The sequence below is a fragment of the Anolis carolinensis genome, chromosome 1 (genome assembly GCF_035594765.1).
Source record: "Anolis carolinensis isolate JA03-04 chromosome 1, rAnoCar3.1.pri, whole genome shotgun sequence".
In the NCBI taxonomy this organism is placed as follows: domain Eukaryota; kingdom Metazoa; phylum Chordata; class Lepidosauria; order Squamata; family Dactyloidae; genus Anolis; species Anolis carolinensis.
Genome location: NC_085841.1, coordinates 161,440,639 through 161,461,860, shown reverse-complemented (window position 1 = coordinate 161,461,860; position 21,222 = coordinate 161,440,639). Strand labels below are relative to the sequence as shown.

General features: G+C 41.1%; 1 protein-coding gene across 1 annotated transcript in view; it reads left to right on the top strand.

The window, feature by feature from the left end:
* Positions 1–21,222, top strand: part of jag1 (jagged canonical Notch ligand 1) — a 52,679-nt gene that overhangs the window by 18,731 nt on the left and 12,726 nt on the right. Inside the window, exons 4-13 of the mRNA XM_003215336.4 lie at positions 6,202–6,456; positions 8,282–8,342; positions 13,407–13,537; positions 13,793–13,912; positions 14,698–14,811; positions 16,395–16,508; positions 17,969–18,082; positions 18,751–18,797; positions 20,010–20,183; positions 20,685–20,838. Coding sequence (XP_003215384.2) covers positions 6,202–6,456; positions 8,282–8,342; positions 13,407–13,537; positions 13,793–13,912; positions 14,698–14,811; positions 16,395–16,508; positions 17,969–18,082; positions 18,751–18,797; positions 20,010–20,183; positions 20,685–20,838 — 1,284 coding nt within the window. The remainder of the gene's footprint in view (positions 1–6,201; positions 6,457–8,281; positions 8,343–13,406; positions 13,538–13,792; positions 13,913–14,697; positions 14,812–16,394; positions 16,509–17,968; positions 18,083–18,750; positions 18,798–20,009; positions 20,184–20,684; positions 20,839–21,222) is intronic.

Genomic DNA, 21,222 nt, shown 5'->3' with positions numbered 1-21,222 from the left:
CTGAGAGTGTTGACTCTTGGCCTTTCAAGGAGCCTTGTGAGCCTAGTATTTCTATAAGCCCCATATTATGGAGGTCAGTGGGTGGGTGGTAAGTAATGCCCTTCCTGTAGCTGCCCAGGGAATTCATAACAGGTAGAAGCAAAGGGAAGGGGAGTTTCTGCCACAACTTTTCTTAATTAGACATCTTCCAGACATCTTCCAGACATTTGGAACTACAATCCCCCACATTCACAGGGTTGTAGCTCTTTGAAGTTGTAGTCTGAAATTTTGGAACCAGCAGGTTGAGCAAGGATACTCAGATGCATAAAACTTCAACCACCCAGTTGAAATCTTATCTCAATTAAATAAAAAGAATGCACGTTGTCTTCAGAAATTGGAGCAGTGTATATTGTGAAGCTCTTATTCTTTGCACTTCTATCCATCCAGTCTGGCTTTTCCCTTGCCAAAACACTGTGGAAGAGTTACCTTCATGGCACTGATGGTATTTCTGAGTGAATCCCTTAAAATGACTTTTATCAAGCCAATGATTACACCATTATGATTAAGATTCTTTTCAGCGTTGATTCTTATTACAACATTGCAGCAAAGGGTCCTGGTAGATGCGGCCCAAGTATACCTTTCATGTAAGATTTGATGATTGCTTATACATGGCCATAGATTTTTATGTCAGCTTCTTCATAAGCAGCATACAAAAGCTAGGGAAATCTTTTTCAGGTGTTGTTCCATTGACTCTCTTGGAAAATGCCTGCATTTGAAAGAAGCTCTTGTTTGCTGTAGAATTCCAGTTCTTTTCATTTAGAGCCTGTACTATCTTTGCTTTGAATAGATCTCATCTTTATTTCATGAAACTGACTTTCCAAGGCTTCACAATGAATCCTTTATTTGTTCTAACATTCTGGAAGGAAAGCTGTTCCCCCAACAAAATGTTAAAATGCATTTTCTCCTGAAAAACACTTTTGATCCAGTTCAGATGTAGATTTGCAAATGTTCCCAATTCAACTTCAGTAATGCATATTTCAATTTGATCACATCAGTTATCCAACTGGTGAATGTGTCTTCATTTCCTTAGTATGTAACCTATTTGCTATTGGCAAACTTCACAGGTTTCTTCAGTATAGTTATCCTAGTTTTGGTTCTTACCTCTCTCTGTTCTGTCTAAAAACAGACTTTTTAAAATAAAAAAACAAGAAAAGTAATTATGGTGCTGTTTCTGCTTGTCTCATCCTCAATTGTTACATTGGGTGACATAGTAAATAGCAAACTTTCTTTTCACCAGAGAGAGTGTTAACATTCAGCAGAGGTCTAAATGTCTCCAAGTACTGGTTTCCAAAATCAAATCCATAAGGAGAAACCTTACTTGGTAGGACTATGAAAGTCTATTTAGTATGTTCATCTTTCTTGCAACAAAGATCAACAAGAAGTCTGCAAGCCAACATGAAATCAACCTCCTTCCACTCATTTTATTCAAGTTTTGACAAATCTTGAAGAAAATGGAAGTTTTGTTACTTCAAATGAGAACCTTTCTTTATGTGATGTGTTGGCAAGCATGGCACATGATCATCTCACTTAATGTTGGAAAACTCTAGTAAAGATTGTGTGCAAGACCAGTATATCATGTAGATGAGAGTTCCTTTCTTCAAATCTGTACACTGTTGGCTCTACTAGCAGATCTAATGTTGAAACTCCCAAAAACATCAGAAAGTTCTGCTGGATCTCACCAGAAGTCTATCTTGTCCAGTATTCTCCCCTGATGGTGACCAGTCAGGTGTGTTCTTGGAAACTCACAAGCAGGACATAAGTCCTGTGGCACTCTATTTTCATGCTCTTCAGTATTTCATACTGAGAAAGGCATACTGCCTCTGATAGTGAAAGTAACAGGGCCTTTCATGGTGCAATTTATAACCTTTACCCTGATGAGAGGAACAGTTTTGTGCCTTTCTGCAGAATCCCCATTGCTTCTTCCATTAATAGTTCCTGCCTGCTGCTGCTACTTCTGGCTGAGTGAGGTTCAGGTACTCAAAATAGATAATGAGGGAGCCTCGACCAGGGTTTGATTTGTTGCTGGTATTTCCAAGTAACCATTTGGTGTTTGAGGAATCTACTGTGAGATCTCTCTTGTCCCTGTCTTCAATCACTTCTTCTGAAGTAGCTCCTGTAGACTAGAATAGATGGGACATTGTACCATATTATCCTTAAATTAGAACAACTGCTTGCATATGTTTGGAGTTGCCATCAATATAGAGTCAGGTAAAGTGTTCCACCCCTTGCCCCAAACAGTCCTCTATTAGTGGTGCTAGTTTATCATAGCAAATACTCTGACCAGGGTGGGAATACATGGTTGTGGATATAGCTGGCAATCTTTGGCTTCTTCAAAAATACAATTTCATACCATGGGGCATACCTTTCAACCATCAGCAACAAAACATTCCAAAATGAAGATCTCCAAACCAAAGCTATGGCAACATGTTGTGAAGATGAATACACGTTTATTGTACATCACCCACTTGGTATGCACAGAAATCCAGATCCAGTTCCTGGGAGCTCAGTTTTAATTGATCTTGGTGGTCTGGGTGCATGAAACATCTGAAGCCCACAAGAGTAGAAAATACAGAGATAAGTAGAGCAGTGGTCTTAAGAGAAGTTTGAGATGACGGTACAGTTGAGTTGGAAACTATGCTGTGATTGAAATTTTATTGAAGTTTCTGGAAATCTAGATTTATGGCAGCAGTAGGAATAGGCATGTTCTTTAACTTATCCTAATTCTTTTCTTAGATATTTGAATCTGGGGGCACACTCCCTACTCTCAGTATCCCCATTCGTTACCACTTTGGCTTGAAAGTTGTGATTCCATGTAAATGATGAGAAGTAGGAAGGTTGTTTTCTCTCTGGGCTGACTGACTTTATCGTTGCCCTGTCTGCCGCCACGGGATTGCTAGTCATTAACCTTCCTGCTCTGTGGCCAGTAATGGAAGGTTTGCAGAGTGCTGAACTAATTTCCTTTTGGTTAGGGTGTGCTGCCAAGGTTTGGGGGGGGGGGGAGTTAGAGGGATTGACGGATATGTGGAAAATATATCGACCACATCTGGTTACTAGAGTGTCTGTCTGCTTTTTCCTGTGTGGTTGCTAATAACTGGCTGGCAATGCCACGTACGAGGAGGCCAGTGCATGTACGCAAGTTCACCCCATTCCTTTGCTCTCTCCACAAGATCCTTCTTGATTCTTCCTGGAGAGAGCATGGTGTGGAAACCTCAGTGCAAACAGAGCTCTGTGTGGCTATGGCTATAGTGGTAGCAGCAACCTTCATGCCAGGAGGAGCCTGGGAAAAGGGCTGGCTGCTGCTGATTGCATTGGCACACAGCCTCTGGTTTGTGGCATGTTTTTGCAAGCATCATGATCCTACTGTTCCGGAAGTTTTGTAGAGTGGGGACTTTTTTATGTGACTTTGTCCCTGCAAGAAGTACTACTTATCCAAGGTGAATATTTCTAAACAATCTTGTAGTGCTACTTGCATTGTCTACCATCCTGGTGTAAATATGGTGTAGGGAAGTGTTTAAGTTATTAGGGCCATACCCTCTTGGCACACTGGATATGTCATATAACCTTTCCTTTCTTTTTTCTGTGTTTTTAAGACATTGTATAGAGCTTCTGTCACCATCTATCTCAGGCATGGGCAAACTTTAGCCCTTGGGGTGTATTGGATTTCAACTCCCACAATTTTTAACCACCGGTAGATGGTTAGGAAATGTGGGAGTTGAAGTTCAAAACACCCCAAGGGCTGAAGTTTGCCCATGCCCGATCTATCTCAATGTTGGCTTGCATGGGAAAGATCCCAGCTTCATACTCTGCTGGCATGTTTAGGTGAAAGATTCTCCAGTTGACAAGCTAGGAATGACCATTGTGTTGATTTGCAATTCCCATCAATATAGCCAATAGTGAGTAATGATGGGAATTGCAATCACACACCAGCCACACATTCCCCATTTTTGCCCAGGGGTCACCGTAGGCGGGATTGAGCCAGAAAGACTCATTATGGTCAGCCCAGTATCAGACAGCTCCATACACTCATCTATGTTTTACATAGGAAAAGTCACAAGGGACATTCACATGCTTAATTATTTTTGCCTGAAAATGTGGGAGATTTTCCAGATTTTAAATAATAGCAGAAAGAAAATGTGGCAAAATCATGCTTTTTCTCGACTTCAGACATGACTTACTTTAAAGCACTAAAGTACACATCTTACAATGGTCACATGTGTTACTGAACCTTTAAAGATTGACATTATGTCTGTGGCTACATGTCTGTATAGATTGTAATTCTGAAACACAATCAAATGATGCCATACAAAATTAAAGTCAGGAGTTTTCTTTTTAAATAAAAATAAAAATATGTGCAGGCACTTTTCCAACAGTTTGTTTTCATTCTGAATGGTATTTGATATTTCAGATAACTGGCTGGCTGCTGGCTTTATTATACCCAGCTTTCCACCCACCAGTTCTCCCCTGCGCTTTTGTGCCATTACTCAGTGTCTGCAGGCAGCACATTTTAGCTATTTTATGATAGCTTTTCATACTGCAGTCAACCTCTGCTAGCAAGCAAGTCGTAAACCACTGTCAGATCATTGAAGTCACAAGACTGGACTATAAAGTGAAATACCACAGATGTATACACAATGTGCCAAGCAAATGCGAAATCTGAAAAGTCTGGAGCATATTATGTAGCTGCTGTGGGCATTCCGTAAAAGTTAAGATGAACAGCCTGGTATGGGATGACCCTCTGTTTGAAAAAGAGCCTGGGGAAATCTGTCAGAATTTTCCTTGATGCTCACATCTCCAGTGCAGTCCGGGACATGTCTGGTCAGAAATAAGCCCCATAGAGTTCAGTGGGACTTGATTCCTGTGTACCCGGATTGCACACTGAAGTAGTTGGAGCCCTGACTTCTGAGAAGTATAATTAACAGCATCATGTTTTGTTTTGCTTAATATAAATCAGGTGATTTATTAAAGAAGAGAAGGGATTAGCAGCTTCTACCTGTCTGCTTGGAAACTTTTGGCTTTATCTGCCAAGAACAAATAGACTACTGCAACAGCATTGCTGTGTATGGCCTGAGGGCTTTGTGAAAGCTCTCCAGGGGAAGAATGCCTGACTGGATGAGTTCTTACAGTGAAGTTCATAAGTGAAGAAGTTTGCTGATGTTCTCAGAAGTTCATCTCCAGCTTTTAGGCTGTCTGCCTCTCTCTACTGAATGTTTTTCATAAAGGTTCTGTTTTGGCCCTTCTTCCTTCCTATTTTAAGTCCTGCCTGTGAGTTGTTTAATGTGCATAATGATATCAACTGGCAGAGCTACAAAAGCACAAAAGAAAAAAAGGATGTAACCATCTAAGAATAAAGGTCTCTATCCAATGTTGGGATACTCATCCCCTGTTCATCTCCTTAAAGCTGTTCCAAATGGTTTCCTAAACCATGTGAGCAGATACAGATTGGGATACTTGGAAGGGAAAGGAAGTTTGTTCCATGGACATTGCCTGTTCTCTTGTTGGACAGACACAACCGGAACAAACGGAGCTTATCTTTCATTCATCAGATTTTAATCCTACAGGAAGGACCAGTCTTGTTTCCAGTGCCTAAACCTCAGGACAGTTCCTAGTTTGTAGTTTAATGGAAATAAATATTATCTAAGATTCCCACAAGCAAATGTGTCTTGAATAAGTAGCACTCTTAACAAACTGGCTGTCTTACTGTGTGGCTAAATGAAGTTATGCTTGAAATGCTTCTCTGTGTAATGTAAAAAATAAATCAGTGTTTAGCAGTGGTTTCCTACATACAAAGTGGATTATGTACACTTGCTGCACAGGATGGTACACATGTAGCATGTCGGAAAGCAAAGTGGAAAGAAAGAATGTGTCGAGCAGCTCTGTGCCTGGGAGAGAATCCAAATCTCATTTGAAAACCACACACTTACCAATTGGGCCAGGAACATTTGGCCCACTAGATGTTACAGGACTAGAAATCCTACCATTCATCACTCTCAGCTGTACTGGCTAGAGTCCCCGAGAGCTTCAGTCCAAGAACATTAACACACCCTAATCTGCTCAGCGACAGTATTCTTGATGTTTTGCTTCAGTCCCTCGTATCTGAATCTAAGCTGTGTAGAATATGTTCTTTCCTTTCTGTTGACCTTTGCTTGTTTTCTTTCCTGTTAGATGCAGACAGCATTATTGAGAAAGCATCTCACTCTGGCATGATCAACCCAAGCCGTCAGTGGCAGGTCTTGAAGCAAAATGCAGGTGTGGCCCATTTTGAATATCAGATCCGTGTCACTTGTGATGAACATTATTATGGCTTTGGCTGCAACAAGTTTTGTCGGCCAAGAGATGATTTCTTTGGACACTACACCTGCGATCAGAATGGTAACAAAACTTGTCTGGAAGGCTGGATGGGTCCTGACTGTAATAAAGGTTTGTGATTCTAACATTTTATTTCCTTGGCTGGGTGTAGTGCATATCATTATTCAGTGTGATCAGTTTTAAACTTACTGAAGCATAACAGTCCAAACAATCAACCAGCTACTTGATAGAGTTGTTATTCTTGTATCTCTGGGTAAAGGTGGATGTACCAGTATTCGTAATGTCAAAAATAATTGGGCTCCCTTGGAGGTTCCAAAACTCAGTGACAGGTTGAGATGCTAATGCTATTTTATTTTGTTCTTATGTGTAAAAAGCAAAAAAAAAATTCAGGAGGTTTCTCCCCACTTCTTCAAGTTTCTGAGAGTTTGGAGACACTGTCTGAAAATTTCTTGCATTTTGAGACTTTTTTTTTTTTACAAAATAGGTGCAGATTATATATATATATAAAAATTTTGGGGGAAATGCAAGTTTTGTGCAAAGTCCTCTTTTTTTACTACTGCTGCTCCCACATAGGTTGACTTTCCCTTTTCTTATTGGAAATGTGTCTTGATACTTTGAGATAATAATAATAATAATAATAATAATAATAATAATAATAATAATAATAATAATAATAATACCTTTATTTTTATACCCCGCCCCATCTCCCCGAAGGGACTCGGGGCGGCTTACATGGGGCCTTGCCCGATAAAACAATCAAATATCAAAACACAGCAATAAAACAGTTATCCAATAAAAACAAAGATAGCCTTTCTCATCCAGAAGGAGAATATTTAGGAATATTCTTTGCTTCTTTATAACAAGATAAAGGGAATGAAGGAGTAAACATGAGGATTAGGAAATGCCAGTGACAACATTAAAACAGACATCATGCCAATAAAGAAAGCAATATGTGGGTCCCCAGGTGTTTTGGCCCAGAACTCTCAGAAGTCCCAGCCAGTTTACCAGCTGTTACGATTTTTGGGAGTTGAAGGCCAAAACATCTGGGGACCCACAGGTTAAGAACCCCTGCTCTAGTATGAAGCTCCTTTCAAATATCACTTCATCATTGGGACAGTAGAATAGCTTTGCACGCATCTGTAGAAGAGGGACAGAGAGGGTGGAGGCTGTGTATAGGAACCAGACAAGAGCGGCTGTGCTTGCTTTGTCCATGACCATCTATATTTTGCTTCAATCACATCTGCCATTCACCTCCTGGAAGGTTAGCTACAATACAATTATCCCTCCATACTGTTCCCTGCCTCTTCTCTACCACAACTTTAAGTGGTCAAACATGGCACAGAATGGGCTATGTTTCAAAGTATATAGAAAGCTGGAGCTTCCTTCTGAGATTACAACGCACTTGGTATTTTGAGTTTAGTCATTCCATGTTGGCAGTGGTGCTACTGAACAGGGAACCCTGATGTGCATTGATTGATAATGTACATTTGATATCAGTAGCTTCTTAACAGGGTATAAAAATAATGGATAAATAGCTAATTATTTTGGTTATAATCATGATCACACACATATAACCTCTCAAAAAGGAATAAATGTTGAGATGGAGAATGTTGTAGGATACTAAAGGTTTTAATTTTAAAAGATAGAGATAAGTAGCCTGTTTCCTGTGCTAAAACAAGGCCTTTGATCAGGATCATTGTGTGATCCTATCTTTGTAGTTTGCTGGATTTAATGTCATGATGCATTGACTATCTCGGTTGCTTTTCTGGTAGACTTGATCCAGGGGAGGAGTGGTTTAGACCTAGGATTTGTTCGGATTACGATACTAGCCAGAGATTAAAACATTCCCACAGGAGTTATGGTCCTGGAAAGGATCGGTGCCGTACCATTAAAACTACCTCATTCTTAATTTCCCTTCTTTCTTTTCTCTTTGCAGCTATCTGTCGCCAAGGTTGCAGCCCCAAACATGGCACTTGCAAAATTCCAGGAGAGTGCAGGTAAATGAAACCAACCTTCATTTTCTTAGAGAATCAAAATTGCTTTAATTAAATACTAGGGAAGGACTAAGGCCTCCCCCCACTCCTAGTTGCTCTACATTCCTTATATTGAGTGCATGTTTTTCATTCCAATGTGGATGAGACAAAAGTATACTTGCATTGGATGGAGGCTTCCCTTAGAGAAGCTTGCTTTAAACCTTCTTCATTTGAGAAATGTAAGACTATTGGGGCAAAATATATTGTCATTGTATCATAATGAACTGCAGCTTCATTACCTGTGCAACTTTTGGAATAATACGCTGATCAAGGCATTTTCCTCTAGTAAGTTTAATGGCATTACTCCTTTACCCCTTCTTCCCTTACCACCAGCACACCCCCGCCCTCGCCTGCCCTGGCTTTTCCCATCAATAGGCAAAAGTCAGCCATTCTTCAGAAGAGGATTAATGAAGCCTCTTGGTCTCTCTGCTCTTGGGAGCCAGACTACAGAGTGATGAGAGGTTAATAGCTGGGATGGAATCTTGTCTGTAGATGCTGATGAAGGCCGAGCATTGCCGTTGTTCTTTGAAGTCTATCCTCTGTTCTGGCGAGCAGACAGAAGGAAAGAGGTGGTTTGCTTGGAGCCAAGCACTAGAAGGGCTTTCTTTGGAAAGCTGAGAATCACGGTGTGTTCCTTCAGTACTCAAGGAGTTGATTTGTCCTTTTTTACACCTAAGTAGGGTTGTTGGATGGCAGGGTTTTTCCTCTCCTTTTCATTCTCATTTGATTGGGTCTTTTCAGACTAGCATAATGTTTGTCTCGCACAGAGGAGCCACAAACACACCATGAAACCACCTGCTACCTTCCAGGGGCTCAGCTGCATAGAACGCATATTCTTTTTCTATGTGCCATATAAGAGCCTGAGCCCCTTGGCAGTGGGGCAAGGGCTACTGCAGCCAGCACCATCACCAGACGTTTCCCATGGCTCACCAAAGACTACCTTTGTACCCATACGGGGAGCTGGATAGAGCAGTTCCACAATTGCTTGATCAGAAACTTCCACAACATGATTTACCTCTTTCTCTTCTGGGTCAGTATCCATGCCCCTTTCACCCTACACATTCAATTCCACTTTAGCTGCCATTGCTCACCATCATATGGAATCCAGGGATTGGTAGCTTTTAGTCTTTGGCCAGGAAGCTCCTCTGGTATCTCTGACCAAGAAACAGACCCCAAGATTCCATAGGATGCATGTTCCATGTTCATTGAAGTGGAATCCTAACATGTTTATACAGTGGGAAAAGGCAACAGGAATGCATGGGGGTCTTGTTCTTGTGGAATGCCTTAGGCTATACAAGTGGATGTGGAAGGATTTCTCCTCTGGTATATCACACCATGGTATATATGTATGTATTGCTGTAGTGTGTTTTAATGTACATATTTTATGGTGATACATTTTACCCCCCACCTTGAGCCGTGAGGATGATGATGATAATAATGATGATGTAGGAAATACAAATGGGGAGGGGAATTGTGCCTCCCAGGCTGAGCCAATGAATGCTGGGTTGACTTTTCTATATCAACCCAAATAGGCCTCTGACAGCAACAAGATGTTTAGGTTACCCCAACCTTCAGGAGCATCCCAGTTGATCTAAATCAGTGGTTCCCAATCTGTGGGTCCCCAGGTGTTATGGCCTACAACTCCCAGAAATTCCAGCCAGTTTACTAGCTGTAAAGATTTCTGGGAGTTGAAGGCCAAAACAACTGGGGACCCACAGGTTGAGAACCACTGATTTAAATGCTCTTCTGTGTTGCGTTTTGGCTCTTACTGTTGGCCTAACATGTCCAGTCAGCAGTCACTGCCATCCCACTTGGACACTTTTTCCCCTCACAATCCAATGGCACCTGGGCGAGGAGAGGATGGAAAGAATGGCTGCTGCCTCTTTACCCATCAAGCTGCCTGTGCCCATCAAGTTGGGCATGCTCCCACCAGGTCTGGCTATATTGCTTTGGCTGCAAAGGACAAGACATGAAGTACTGTCAACATTTTGACAGAACAACACCACAGATGGAAGAGATCTGTGGGTGGTATTCCTCCCAAACTGTCCCTAGCTTTCCTATGTGGAATTCTCTTTTGGCACATCATTTGTGTGAGTTGACTTTTGTGATGGTGGCTTGTGTCTGTCCAGAGTCCTGAGGGCAGAGCAGCTGTTAGGAGTTACAAGCAGTTACTGCCTTAGCCAGTGCTTTCCAGTTTCCAGATGTGTAATGGGGCTGGGTTGCTCACATTCAGATCATAGCACAGAAAGAGAGCAAAGTGCCCTTTCTCCTGTTACCACCTTTCTTTCTCAGAGCTCAATGTGCATACACCTGAAGCCAGAAAGAGAGTGTGCAATGATGGGCGACTTACGATTTTCCAATGTGAATTTTACGCAGGTAGCCTGCGTGAGTGCTCGATTATGCCATATTCTGTGCATGCCATAGACAGTTATATGTTCAGGAACTGAGCTTGGGTGGACCTCTTTCTTTTCTCACCGGGTAATAAACCTGCATTAGCTTGCTTCCTTCCCACCTCCCCCAAGCCCTCAGTAACCCATGAATCAGTCCTCAGACAATGGTGGTGTTAAAATCTGACACTCCCTAACGCATAAGAACTGAGGGGCGTGGTGGGTTTCTGCAGCTTTCTCTTCTCTGTGCCACATTGGACTGTAGTATTTATTCCCCCCTCAACTTTTCCCTGTTTCAATTGGGCTAGATACCAAGAGGGCTCCTGAGCCAGGGCTCCAGAAGATTTGCACTTCTGTCATCCAGTTGAAAAGTGCCTTACGGGGTTTGCCCACATTCTTTGCTAGCCAGAACAACAGGCTTTGTTTCCAGAGTTCAAGCCTTACTGTGTCTCTCACCTCCCACTCACTGCCCAGACATGCACTAGTGCCCTTATTTACTTAAGGTGCAACTTTCCCACACTCCTCTTGCATAGTCCTCCAGTGCTTTAGCTGTCCTTCCTGATACCCCCAACCTCAATTATCTTTTTGGACTCAGCGGAACAAGATTATAATTCTTTTTCCATTAAGTTAGGATGACTCATAGTCTGTTATGTTACAAATGCAACCATTTAAAAATAAAACATCAGCCAAAGCTTTTCGGAGAGCAGAAACAATAATGCATAGAAGTCTCCGTCTCTCCCTCTCTCTGTCTCCCTCTCCCTCTTTCTCTCTGGTTGGTTTTGGAGCAGAAAGGGGGAGCGTCTGATAAAATGAAAAATGGCTTTATGGATCTGTTTGTAAGCCAGGCTTGCCTCACATGAAAAGACAACAATGTATGTTGTTAATATGGAAAGATTTAATAAATTTTTCTGCTAAAATTAGCACAGCTTGGCTTTTCTCACATTGGTCATTGCTGATTTATCAAGATGGGCTGTGCCCTACATTTAGAAAGTAAGGTCTACCTTTTTTGGAGGCATGCTCTGAAGCTTGAAGAGAAGCTATTTCCCAAGAAATTCTGATCCTTCCTTTCCAAGCTCGCACATGCTCCAGAGACTACTGTATCCCCCTTGGCATGCCTGTTTTGTAAGCTTTAGTTTGGCCACAACCTAATGCATGCAGAGAGTTCAGTGGAAGTTTGCCCAAGTGAGAATGGTATCCCTTCTCTTTATGTCTTTTAGTAGCTTCTGTATCAAAAAGGAAAGCTCTGTTTTCCTATGACGAAGGCGGTGGCTCAGTTTTGGTTTAGAATATTTTGCTTTGTTTCTGCTTTATCGGATGCATCAAGACATCCAGAGGCTTTTGAACAGGTCTTTTCCCTCAAAGCTGCTCTTAAAAATTAATGAGGGGAGTGGTTTGTCGGCTGAGATTTTTGGAAAGAGAGTTAAACCTGGCTGCTTGCTGTGAGTGATTAGCCCTTGGAAAGATCCCTATCGCTTTTCCCATGACAAGGATTTGCTGGGCAGGGGAGTGCTTTGAAAGTCAAAAGCCCTACTGACTTGGATGGGAAAGGTTTATTTTGATAAGTTAGGGGCAGCTTAGGGAGTAATTGCTGCTGGTCGCTTCTTCCCAGGTCTCACTAATGAAATGCACTTTCAGTTAACCCATGATTTCATGCTTCAAACTTTTTCACAATTTTTCCCTCTTTGAAATATTATTGAACTTTCAAACCAAATGGCAGTATCTCATCATGAAATATATTCTAACTGGAGAGTTCTCTTTAATGCCTCATATTTGTTTTGTGAATGGGGGGGGCAGTCTGGGGGCTTGGTTTTGTTTAGTTTTTAAATAATGGATTACTTTTGCCTGCTCTGTTATTATATCAAATTGGTTTCTTGCAGCAAAATAATACTTTAGACATAAGTTCTTGAGCCAAACTCTAGATAAAAACATCTTGGATATGGATTTGCTGTGCTCAACTGTATCTGGAGAAGAACATTTTATTTAAAAAAAATAACCAATTTTGTAATATATATGCAGCTAAATGTGATACACATGGAAATAGTCACATAATTTGAGCAGTCCTGTTACTGCTGCCACATATTAATATATTTTTGAGGCAGAAGCTACCTCCTTTTTCTTCTAATATATGATGCCTATTGCGCAAAAGAAGAAAAAAGAAAGCAACTCAGCACTGCGCAGAGGTGCTGTGTCAGGAAAGCTCTAGTTAGCTGTGACTTGGGTTGTTTGTCTTTCTGCTAAAGTGTCTCTAGATCCTTAAATTCATGACGATCCCTAGGGAATTGTTCTTCCTCCTGACACATTTTCTCCCCCCACCGTTTTTTTTAAATAATCCATTTGTCAAAGCCCAGAGATTGATCTATAGTGTGCACCCACTCACTCTCCCCCTGCCTCCATTTGTATGCGATTCAGAATAGCCTCATATTGTCTTCAATGGCACCACACTGGGCCTCCCAGAACAGTTATTCTTTTGTGAAAAGCCTGCCTTTAGAGACCTTGGTTAAAACTGTTTGTTTATAAGGAACCACCAAAATAGCCCTTGAAAGAATGATCTTTAAATGGGAAATAAAAGTAGGGATTTGTAACCCTTGTCTGTATTAAGAAAGAGAGAAATAATTGCAAGCTTTTCCCCCTTCTTTTGAAGGTGTCAGTATGGATGGCGAGGCCAGTACTGTGACAAATGCATTCCACACCCCGGCTGTGTCCATGGCACTTGCAATGAACCGTGGCAGTGCCTCTGTGAAACCAACTGGGGTGGCCAGTTCTGCAATAAAGGTATGTCTGAAACCAACAGGGAGCCACGTGTGAAGCATTAAATGCTGCTAAACCTGATGGTGGTTAGGGACTATGGGTCAAAGATGCCCTGAGAAACAATCTCATCCTCTGTGTTTTGGCTTTTGCTTCTGGGTCTGGGATGCAAGTTCACGGGTGTGTAATTCAGAAGTCTATGTGTTGTATATCCTGTCAAGAGCATTGAATATGTGCAAGGTAACACTTATTAATTCTTGGACTTGTGGTCCTCCATTTCAGATCTCAACTATTGTGGCACCCACCCCCCATGTCTGAACGGAGGCACCTGCAGCAACACTGGCCCAGACAAATATCAGTGTTCCTGCCCTGAGGGTTACTCAGGACAAAATTGTGAAATTGGTAAGAACTGAAAGAAAATGCAGTTTTATTTTTGGATATGGGTTTAGGTTGCATGCTGAAGAAAACATGATTGAGGGACAAGAGGAGAGAACAAAAACATACTTCCAAGCATAGATGGTGATGTGTGACCCTCCAAATGTTGGATTGCATCTTCTGTCATTAGTCCCAATCATCCATGCTGTCTATACCTGACATGGATGCTGTCCGATAGCATCTGAAGGGTGCATCACCCATGGGCACTTTGAATTGACTATGCTAACTAAAAACTGCTATCCTGAAAGATCTGTTGGAAGGTCACATTTTGCACCAGCTGCTTGTTTGTGGCTGAATTATTGTTGCATCTGCCCAATGTATTTTGGAAAAGGAGGACAACCTAAAGGCATTATTCCTGAGGGTGAGGACTGAATTATATGTCTGTGAGAAGTGGGAGAATGAACTATTTTGATTCCATCAATGTGTCTTCCATATTTAGTATAGACAAATGGCTAGTGGCTTTATGATTGTTTGAAATCTCTAGAATGTTGTACTATTTGAGATGGGTAGGAAGCATGGTGACACCTGTCATAAAGCAAGTATGAAGTGGCCTCTGAAAAGCAAGCTGATGACTTGTTGATCAGGTGGCTTAACGGTCTCTTCCAGCCCCACCCCTTCTTACACATCATTTTCACATTTAGCTCGTGGATGATTTACATGCTTTAGAATCAAACAAAGGCTGAGAATCTCAATTGAGTGATAAAGTGATTGTTCATAGTGCTGTCCTAAAGAGGGTTCTGTTCTCACTGCAGCTGAACATGCCTGCCTTTCGGATCCTTGCCACAATGGAGGAACCTGCCTTGAAACCTCGACAGGATTTGAGTGTGTCTGTGCACCAGGCTGGGCAGCGCCAACATGCACACTTAGTAAGTTTGAATTTCCAACTTAATGCAACTTTAAATTTCATAAAATGCAACTGCATGCTTTTTGAGAGCTGTGTGGATTTTCAGATGGCTCTTCATGATGGTTTTTTAAATATATATTCTAAGCAGTGACTTACTATCAGAAAAGAAACAGTACTACTTTCAGCTCTTTTTTTACGGTATGGTTTGCTGGGTATTCTAATATCTTTAGAATCTTGGTATGCTACACATACTAGTTGGCACTATAATCTGTATTTTGGTGAAATCTCAATTTCTCAGGCTTGCATAATTTATTTTTAAAGTGTGCTCTGCACATCAGTATGTTTGTGTATAAATCTGGCTTGGAGAAGACATGGCTTGGGTTAGGAACATCTAGCATTTTTGGTGTTTGGTTAAAGGATTTCTCAGATTCATTTTTATGGGGGGTCTTATGGGGTCCAAATGTTAAATGGAGTATAGATGGAACTCCTTTGGACCTCCTTGTGATGACCACTGAACAAAACTTTCCTTACTTTTAAAGATTTGGCTGTCACAGTGGAAGGGGTGAAGGAGAAATTGGAAGCAAAGTTGCAAAACATTTTCCAAATCTGTTTCAGGATGTGCTAAAATGTAGAATTCAGAGTTGACTATTTCTGTTGGCTTCCTTGTTATAATTGTCCCTTTCCCAAGCCAAAAATCCAATGGCAAGGCCCTTGTTGTAACCCTGAATCTGAGGTCTGCTGATTGCTATAGATACCATTGAACAGCCTTGATAAGTTTTTGTAGGGTGAAAAGTGGTAACATAATCTTGTTGGAGAATATTTATCCTTGTTCTGTTTTGAGTTAAACCCAAATTTGAACAAGTTGCTTTGTGGTTGTGGTCTGCAGTAAGTAAAAAATGGCTTTGTGAATACAGTACAACTTTAATATGCACCAGAGCAGTATGTTTCATTTATCCACATTTGACAAAATATATAATCTCTAGGCATTTTCTAGGTGCCCCAGTGCGGCTCTATGATATTCTTGAGCCAGAAGTCCTTTTATTCAGAAGGGTTCACTATTCTTTGTGGTTTTGCGTATCCACACAATGGCTGGGAATGTATCTCCTGTGGATATTAGGACCACATTGTTCTTATGAATGGGTATTTTTCAATGTCACCCTTTCTGAACTAGCCACTTCACTTTTAGAAGCAGAGTTTGTAAAAATTCATATTTTTAAATTACAATTCCCAGAATTTTCCCACTAGTAGCCATGCTGTCTAGACCATATTGGCAAATGTAGTGTAAAAATTAAACATTCCAGATTCTTACATTGGATCAATGTAAAAGCACCATTTTGGTGCTTCTTCAAAGTTCATTCAGTTCTGAAAGTTTGATCTCTGTGAACATTACACTGCTTGGAACTTTTTCATATAAAATTGATGTCAGAAGCATCCAGAACAATGCTCAGGGGCAAGAGATGTACTAAAAACTGGATGTCACCTCTTGATATAGAAGTTGGATCTCTTCTTCCAGATTCAGGGTGGCCCTTGATAAAGATGTGCATAGCTGCTTAATGTGACTGCCAAATGTTGATTTCTGATCTGAAGCTCAATCTCTCTCTGTAGATATTGATGACTGTTCTCCAAATCCCTGTGGCCATGGAGGGACTTGCCAGGATCTAGTAGATGGGTTTAAGTGTATTTGCCCAACTCAGTGGACTGGCAAAACATGCCAGATAGGTAAGCGTTAACTGTACTGTCTTTGCGTGTGCGCTCACATGTGCCTTCCAAGTTGTCTGTCAACTTATGGTGAGCCCATGAATTTCATAAGATTATCTTACACAAGGTATATTCAGAGGTGGTTTTGTCAGTTCCTTCATCAGAAATATAGCCTACAGCACCACCTGGTATAAATTGGTGCTCAGAGCTGACCTTAGCGTCCAAGATTTAGTACTTTTACCATATTAAGGCAACTAATTATAGATGTATGGAACAGACATATAAACCACTGGAGAAAGTTTTTTCTCTAGAGATGAATGTAAATGTTTAATTGTAAAGAAGATCAATTGTAACCTGCCCAATCATGTTGGCTAGGGACTTCTAATAGTCCAGAACACCTGAAGGACCAAAGATAGAGACCAACTGACCTGTTGGACTTCTGGATTTTTGCTCTTGGGGATGTGTTGGCTATTCCTAGGAAAACTGCTTCAGTCACTGGTTCATGACCATAGTTGCAGCCTTCCAGAAGCTATGTCTGTACGTGTGGTATGCTAGTCTATATTAGATTTTCCTTTCCTCCCTTCCCTTTACTGTATACGGCTGCTGCCTTCATGAAGCTGCTCCCATAAGGTGATGATGATGTCTGTGTTTGGGGCTAGGTCACATGATCTGACCAAACCTTTTCATAGAGTAAACTTGGAAACTATGAGCCCTTGGCTCTTGTGGGAGAGAAGCAATGATCTGCAGATCTGGGAGTGTTCTTTCTTTGCCTTGAAAACATAAAGAGGAGAGAGGTTTCCCACAAACTGTTTGCAGCACAGGAGCATTGCTTATAGCAGTCTTTTGCCCCTGACTTGTAGCATGGGAAATGACTCCTTTTGAAGTCTGAAGCCGCTTAATTTATCTTCACAGGATCTGTGGCGATTAGGCTGCCTAAGCTGAATCCTGACATTTCTTCCCAAACCACGGTGTACGTCTGTGGCCTCTCCCACCTCCATTCCCCTCCCTTTCAGTTTTGTGGGAAAGTCGCTCCGTCTCTCCAGTCACATTAACTCCTTCAGACTGGAGAATTCACAGCTGCATTCCACACTGTGGATGATCTCATGGAGAATGAGCCATCTACATTCTTAGTTCAACGTATTAATCCCAGTTGCTCCACCACTTTGGCATTCTCCACCTCAATTGCCTCTTTTTCTTCCACTCACTCACACATTCTTTTTCCTGTATTTTTAAAAAATTATGTTGTTCCTAATTAATGAAGCTGTAACAGGGAGAATCTGAAGGTCCTTCTGCATCTTAAACCCTGCCTGTTTCTTTTGTTTTCCATTTAAAGGTCTTGCCAGTCCTTTACTGTAAGCTTTAAGAATTCATTTGTCTTTAATGAACCTACAGCTGTTTACTATGCAAACAAGGAAAGGATGTGTTTCCCCCTCTTTCTGTATCTCCCACTTAACATTGCATGATTCACTTTCTCATTTCAGATGCAAATGAATGTGAAGGGAAACCTTGTCTTAATGCTAATTCCTGCAGGAATCTAATTGGCAGCTACTATTGTGACTGCATTGCTGGCTGGACTGGTCAGAATTGTGATATAAGTAAGTATTTATAGAAGTGGTGTGTGGATAGCAATAGCTCAGGAACAATAGGGGGTCATGCATCTCTCCAAGAGTTGTTAGATTCAGCTTTCATCAAGCCCACGTAGTGGACTCCAGCTCTCATCATCCCCATTATGGCAAATGGTCAGGCATGATTGGAGTTGAATCCAGCAATACCAGGAGTGCTCCGTGATCTTCCCCACCCCCTGATATGCAGCATAAATAATACATTTCTCATATGTCCTCTTGGACTTCTAAAAGTAAAAAATGTCACTCTTTGTTCCAAACAGTGAATTTGAAGCTTGGCAATGGCCTGCAGAAGGTGGTGGTGGGGAAACTGCAGCTGATGTTTTTAGAAAGGGAGTAGCCGTTCTGGCATGAATAAGAGGCAGTTTTATCAAACCCATTAGTCCGCAACATAGCTATATTCAGATAAGGTAACTTGAAACAATGATGTGAAGTTTCAACTTAACTTCACTGGAAGAATTGCTGAAGGTTCCCACCCATTATAATATCCTTATCAGGAGGAAAGCATGCAGGAAGCTTGACAAAGGGTTTATCTAGCTAGTGCTACGGAGACACTTGGATTCTTTCTCTTGGATTTCAATGTGCATTGCCTTCTGCAGGCTGGGCTTGACTCGGTGTATGTGATTTTATTTTAATTGCAGATATTGATGACTGTATTGGACAATGTCAAAATGGAGGGACTTGCAGAGTAAGTAATTTTTAATTGTGGGGCGTGGCTTCATTACCAAGTATTTAATATAATGTTGCAGACCTTGGGAAAGTTCCTCTTTTTTAGACTAGTGTTGTCAAACTTCTCCAGCTGGCATGGCTACTGCCTGGAGGAATCTGGGAATTGTTCAAAAAAGTAAAGTTTTGAAGTATTTTTTGAGAACAAATATTCCTTCAAAATTGGATGGGCAGCTATGTATCTGTTGGGTGTGACTTTCAATTGGCTCAGTCTGTTTCTGCAATAATTTCCTATTTTTAAATCTCAGAAAATCTTCATTTAAATTAGTTGTGTTTTCTATTACTGTAGTTCTGATCATTGATACAAGTGTGCAAAATAACAAATAAGAAAGACCCCCCCACTTCAGGAGGTTTGGACCATGCCAGTTCCAATTTCCAAAAAAACATAATTCTAAAAAATAAAAATAAAAGCCATATTAGAATGGACGTAAAGCTGTTTGCTCCATTTGCCCTACTCTTAAGACAAAACCTACTATCCCCAAAGCATCCTAGACAAAATTTCTGTCCAGAATTTTCCTTTTAAAATCTCCAGAGTATGAGATTTCAGAAGCTAACTGTATTACTAAATTGCTTCCACTCATAGGTTTTTTTCTTCTTCTCCCTGACGGACATATTTCCTTATCGCATGATAAAATGAACAATTACTCTCTTCCCATTCCCACCACACTTGTCTACTTTAATATCATTACTTCACTCTTGGTGTCGACACATTGAGTTACCTCCCAAGTGTACAATGAAGGTTAACAGTGCTGTTTCTTGCATGGTCATTGGAGGACTTCAAAAGAACTTTGCACTGTAAAATAGGAGCATTGTATTGTTTACACTTGTGCATGTATGCAGACCAGAAAGGCCCCTATCTGTCTCTGCCTTTAATTCATCAAGGGTTTCTTTTTGGAAATAATATACAGTCAGCCTTCCACATTTATGGTTTTGACTTCTGTGGATTCGTTTGTTCATGGATTTAATTAAAATGTTCTCTCTAAGAATCTCCAGGTCCTCCAGCACAATTATTTGCTCAGCTTCCAGCAGAAGTTGATCATAAAGTTGCGTTTGGGCTCACTTCTCCTCCATTTTACTCAATACTCTGTATGTAAAAAGTTTCGAACGTGTTGACAGCTCTGAATGGACTTGACCTGAGCTTTGTTATCTTCACACCCTCTTTTTCCCCATTCAGGACTTGGTTAATGGTTATCGCTGTGTCTGCCCACCTGGCTATGCCGGGGATCACTGCGAGGGAGACATCAATGAATGTGCAAGCAACCCTTGTTTGAACGGGGGTCATTGCCAAGATGAAATCAATGGATTCCAATGTCTCTGCCCTGCGGGATTCTCAGGAAATGTCTGTCAGGTGAGGGCTGGTGAAATGCACACTCTAGATAAAAGCACCTTAAGTTTCACAGACTTGTGTGCTCAATATCTATACCCAGCAAACTATATTTTAAATATCTTTTTTTAAAAAATAAACCAATGTTTTTGATCGGATGAATCCCTGGCCTCTGAATGCTTTGCTTATGTAAAAGTTGTAAATCAAAGCTCTTCTTGGTGCTTAATAAGCTGTTCTTTTGCTTTTTTATTTTTAATATTTATTTATTTATTAAAATAGTCATACATTTGTAGGTGTTTGTTGTGTACAGTATAATATTTTCCAGCTATTAGTGTTTCATTATCATTGGAAATTGTTGCATTGAGTGTGTTGTACTCAAGCAATAGAAGCAGCAGTTTTTAAAAAACTGTCAGATTCCATAGTGTTTCCTGCCTATAGCACTGGGATGAGTGATAATAACCCCTTTGTCTTAAGACTGACTCTTTCTTCTATCTTCCTCTTTGCTCTCTACCTCTCTGCTTGCAGTTGGACATAGATTATTGTGAACCCAATCCTTGCCAGAATGGGGCCCAGTGCTTCAATTATGAGAACGATTATTTCTGTAGCAACTGTCCTGAAGATTATGAAGGAAAGAACTGTTCCCACCTCAAAGATCACTGCCGTTCGACTCCTTGTGAAGGTATGTCCACTTTGGGCAGCCTGATATACCATTTGACATCGGAGTTTAGTCAAGGCTGATTCGGTGAGTGAGAGGGATAGAGCCCATGGTTTAGACTTAACTTAGATCTGAGGAAGACCACTCCATGAAACCACAAAAAAATTGTTGTTACTCAGTGTGGACAATACCTAGCTATGTGGACCCGTGGTCTGAATCCTGTCTTTCCAGCTACCATGTTACTAGCTCTGGTATAGATGTTTAAGTGTTGGGCTACAACTGTGGAGACCAGGGTTTGAATTCCCACTTGGTCATGAAACTCACTGGGGCAAATCACAATCTTTTAGCTCAGAAGAAGGCAAGGGTGACCCCCCCCCCTCTGAACAGATCTGACCAGAAAAGTGTTCT